This window comes from Benincasa hispida, chromosome 1, assembly GCF_027475165.1.
Source record: "Benincasa hispida cultivar pf3 chromosome 1, pf3_genome.v1.1, whole genome shotgun sequence".
Lineage (NCBI taxonomy): Eukaryota > Viridiplantae > Streptophyta > Magnoliopsida > Cucurbitales > Cucurbitaceae > Benincasa > Benincasa hispida.
Window position 1 is genome coordinate 67,078,697 of NC_143478.1, and position 4,892 is coordinate 67,083,588.

The 4,892-nt window shown below is 36.0% G+C and overlaps 1 protein-coding gene across 1 annotated transcript; it reads left to right on the forward strand.

The window, feature by feature from the left end:
- Window positions 1-258: 258 nt before the first annotated feature.
- On the forward strand, window positions 259-2,690 carry LOC120070578 (Myosin heavy chain-related protein). The gene is made up of 2 exons (XM_039022386.2): window positions 259-519; window positions 712-2,690. Exon 2 carries the CDS (start codon window positions 735-737, stop codon window positions 2,481-2,483), a length of 1,749 nt encoding a protein of 582 aa, XP_038878314.1. The 5' UTR covers window positions 259-519; window positions 712-734; the 3' UTR covers window positions 2,484-2,690.
- The last annotated feature ends 2,202 nt before the right edge of the window (window positions 2,691-4,892 follow it).

Sequence of the window (4,892 nt, forward strand, 5' to 3'; positions counted from 1 at the left end):
ATATAAATAAATGACACATCAACTTATTTAAAAATCATAAATCAAATTTATTATTATTATTTTTATAATGTTTCTAGAAATATTTATCATCATCGACATTTTATCGATATTTTCATCCGCATTTATAAAATTAAGATCTCGATATTTTGATAAAGATGACATATTAAACTCTGCCAAAATCAATAAAAAAAAATATTATAAAAAGGTAAATTGACAACGTCAAATCCAATGGCTAATTAACATATTTATTTTTTATTTGAGCAATCGACAAAGATTGAAGCCCACTGGTTGGTTTACTGGAACATCCGCCATCTTCGGATTTTACCTTCATTTCCGAACCTTTCTTCTCTCTCTTCTCTCTCTATCTCTCTCTCAATTCATCTTCTTCTCTCAATTTCACTCAAAATTTTCCAAAATAAATAAATTATAAACAACAAACACAATACAAATTTTCTCTTGCTTTTTTTAAGCTGTTTCTCTTTGAATGGAATTGCGTGTTCTTTCAGCTACTCCGATTCTGTAAGTTTCCCTTTCTCTTTCCCCCCTGTTTTTTGACCTGTTCTTCGATTTTGATTCTTCTGATTATATTAAAAGAAGATTTTGATTTGTAGAGTAACTGGGTTCTGTTTTCTTTTTGTTTTTTGGGGGTGGGTTTTTGTTTTGTGTTTTGTGTGTGTGTGTGTGTTTTTTTTTCCTTCTTTTAATAAGCAGAGGATTTGATCAGAGTTTATGAAATGCATCAACAAATGGAGAAGACAGATGAGAAATTCAATGTGGCAGAGGAAGAAGAAAAAGAAGATTCAACAGAGCTTCAAAATCTTAAAGAGGTGAAGAAGATGGCGGATGAGACCAATACAAAACTTACTTCTGAATTGGAATCTGCGAAGATAAAAATAGAGTCCGCCATGGAAATGGCCGAGGAATTGGAGCTTCTTCAATTGCCAGAGAAAACAGAGGAGCTCTCTGTTTTAAAACGCTCTGAATCACAAACAAGAATTGAAGAACTCGAGAAAAAGTACCAAATTTCCAAAGAATCAGAAGAGAAAACAAAGGATTTGTTATTAGCACAAACAAAACATCTCGAACAAACAAAGATTTCTCTTGAAGAATCAAAGCTAGAAATCAAATCCCTTCAAGAAAAACTCCAGAAATATTCTTCCAACACCGATTACAATTACAACATTCCAAGAAACCACGAGTTCGACAGCCTAAAATCCGAGCTTGAATCAACAAAACGCCAACTGGGTCTACTTAAAAACGAGCTAAAATTAACCACAGAGGCAGAAGAAAACAACAAGAAAGCAATGGACGATCTAGCAATGGCATTAAAAGAAGTAGCAACAGAGGCCAATCATTTGAAAGGAAAATACAGCATGAGTGAAGAGGAATTAAAGCAAACAAAAGAAGAAACAGAGAATTTGAAAACAACATTAAAAAACACAGAAGAAAAATACAAAACTCTGTTACAAGAAGCAAGAAGAGAGGCAGATTTATACAAAAGCACAGTGGATAGGCTGAGATTAGAAGCAGAGGAATCTTTGGTAGCATGGAGTGGAAGAGAAACAAGTTTAGTTGATTGCATAAGAAGAGCTGAAGATGATAGATACAACGCTCAGCAAGAGAATCGGCGTTTAATGGATGCACTGAGGCTAGCAGAGCTCAAGAACATGACATCGAAAGAAGAGATAAAGAAATTGAGAGACATTCTAAAACAAGCCTTAAATGAAGCTACTGTTGCTAAGGAAGCTGCAGGGATTGCAATTGAAGAGAATTCACAGCTGAAAGATTGTTTAGCCGAGAAGGAAAATGCATTGGATTTTGTAAGCAGCGAGAATGAGAGTCTCAAAGTGAGCCAAGCTTCAGCTTTAGAGGAGATTAAGGAGCTAAAGCAATTGCTAGAAGAAGCAAAAAAGAGAGAAGAAAACAACAGTAAAGAGGAAAGCAAGAGCAAAGAGGAGAGCAAGAGCAAAGAAGAAGGCAAGGAGCAGCAGCAAGTGGAGATTACGAAATCAAAACCGCCATTGAGTCCTAGTCCGAATCAGCATCCGAGTCCGAGTCCGAGTCCGAGTCCAGCTCCAGCAGAGAAGGAAGATACATTTGGGAAAAGGCTAGGGAAGGCATTCAGTTTCAGTTTCTTGGAGTTGAGAATCACACCACAGAAGAAGGAGGTGGAGGAAGAAGCAGAAGAAGAGGAAGAGCCTGAAATGGAGGAGACGCTTAAAGGGTCCATTTTCGACGAGAATGTGGATTCCCCTGGTTCCGCGAGGCTGCACGAGAGGAAGCCATCGTTGTCTCAGTTTAGTGAAGATGGGGAGATGATGAATTATGAAGGTGAGGATCTCGATCAGTTGGAAGAAGGGAATTTGGATGACTTTGAAGGAGATAGGAATTCAAGGAAGAAGAAAGCATTGATTAGGAGATTTGGGGACCTTTTGATGAGGAGGAGGAGCTTTCAACAGAAGAAGGAACAATCACCTGAATGAAACCTTTTTTTTTTTTTTTTTTTTCCCTTTTTAAATGCAGTTTTCAATTTTTTTTTATTTTTTTGTAAAACTGTAAATTCATACGACTAGCTTACATTGTGTATTTATGGGTTTTTTTTTTTTTTTTTTTTTTTTTTTTTTTTTTTTTTTTTTTGTGTCTAAAGCTGTCTTTTTTCTTCAATCAAATGAGTCTATTTCATTTAGCTGCTTTCTACAGTTTCTAATTCCATATACTATCCCATTAATTTATACTATACCTTCCAAATCGTTTATTTAACTTTCCTTTCATAGCCAATTGATTTTTAGTTTTTTTTTTCAAACTCAAGCTTCTAAACACTATTTATACCTTTCCCCTCCTTTTCTTTTGTTATCTAGTTTCCACTCATGTTTTAGAAAATCAGGCATAACTTTAAATTGTTTCTTTTCCTTAAAACTTTCTAAAAAGTTCAAATGTTTCTTCAGAAGAATGTAATAATCATAAGATGAAATTTAGGAGAAAACAAACGTAAATTTCAAAAACTAAGAACATAACACTAAACAAGACTTTAATAAAAGAGAATGTTTTTTTCTTTACGTTATGGAAGATCGACCCATGACATCTCTAAGATGGTAATTATTGTCTGTATCCACTACACTATACTTCCATGTTCAACTCTATAAAGTTTATTCAATGACTTATAGTTCTCTTCTAAATATCCAAAATCATTTTTGTCAAGAGCTTTTATTTGCTTCTAAACTTTTTCAAATTACTTTTGATTATCACAAGTTTGAAGTATCAGATCGGTTTAAAATACTCTATAAATTCTATCCAAATACTCATACACAACAAAATTTGGAGGAAAAAGAGTACATAGTTATAGCCATGTAAATGCTCTTTAAAAAGACATGTCAAACACCTTCGCAACCATTTATTCCAACCTTTGCTTTACTTATTTTGAAGTCTTGTTTGGCTTCCTCCTTTTTGGAAAATTTCTCAGCTCAATAGTCGGTCATTCCACCAGCGTCAATAAATTGAATTTGGTAAAGCCAAAATACGTTTACCTGGAGTAGATGGCTGCATTTGTTCATGACAATTCACATCTGAAATGTTTCCATTTTCTAATCAAAATACGAACCTCCAATGTCTGTATTGACACTATGATAGAACTCGGGTTATATATTTACTCTTTTGGTCAAATTGTCAAGGAAGTCTAGACTTCTCCCTTTACACAAGCTCACTTAGCACTCACAAAATACAACCAAGATATCCTTAGCTCATCCCCTTATTTCTTTAAATAATCTAATTTGTAACTAAGCGGATTTTCTTTGGGCCCACAAGATCATACAGCCTCTAACTAACTTTATTCCCTCTCCCTTTACATTTGATACATTTGATTCTCCATTTACATTTGATTCCTTTCCCATATTTTCATTTGATTTTCCTCTCTTATTTTGTTTCCTCTCATACCTCTTAATGATTGGGGGCTTATCACTACCCACCCCCCCAAAAGACCATCTTGTCCTCAAAGTGAAAAATTGGAAATTGTTCTTTGATTTGCACGTCATTCTACCAAGTTGCATCTTTCGGAGTCATGCCATCCCATTAAATAGGGACTTCAAAATCGGTTGGCAATACGACTGTTGTACCAACTTTCCGTATACCTAAAATAGCAACCGAATGAGGGTTTAATTGACCCTCGTTCTGCCATATCGGAGGAGTGGTTATCCTTGGAAACAACGTGCCGACTGCCTTCCAAAGTTGAAACACATGAAACACTGGGTGGATGTTGATATGTGTGAGAAGATCAAGTTTATATGCCACTGGGCCAATTTTTTGAAGGATTTGGAAAGGGCCAATGAAGCGAGGAGTGAGTTTCGGGTGCTTATGAATAAGCAGAGAGCTTTGGCGATATGATTTGAGTTTAACATAAACCCAATCTGATATTTCAAAATTCACCTCTCTTCTTTTAGCATCCGCAAGAGACTTCATTCGTTGTCGTGTTGCTTCCAGCGTACCCTTAAGGTTTTTTAGCATCCCATATCCATCTTTTAATAGGATGTCCACTTCCCCCACCATAGTGGTCCTGACTTCATATGAGACTAACGGGAGGAACAAGTTGGCCATACACTACTTCATAAGGGGATTTCTTGATAGCGGTATGATAAAAGGTGTTGTAGTTGTATCCTGCCCATGCCAACCATTTGGACCATTTAGTTGGTGTTTCCATGGCAAAGCAACGTAGATATGCTTCTAATCCTCGATTGACAACTTTTGTCTGACCGTCGGTTTGTGGATGATATGATGTGCTCCGTTTCAATTGGGTACCCATCAATTTGAATAGTTCTTCCCAGAAAAGGCTTGTGAATATTTTATCTCTGTCGGACACGATGCTCTGGGGCACCCCATGTAGCCTTACAACTTCCCGAAGG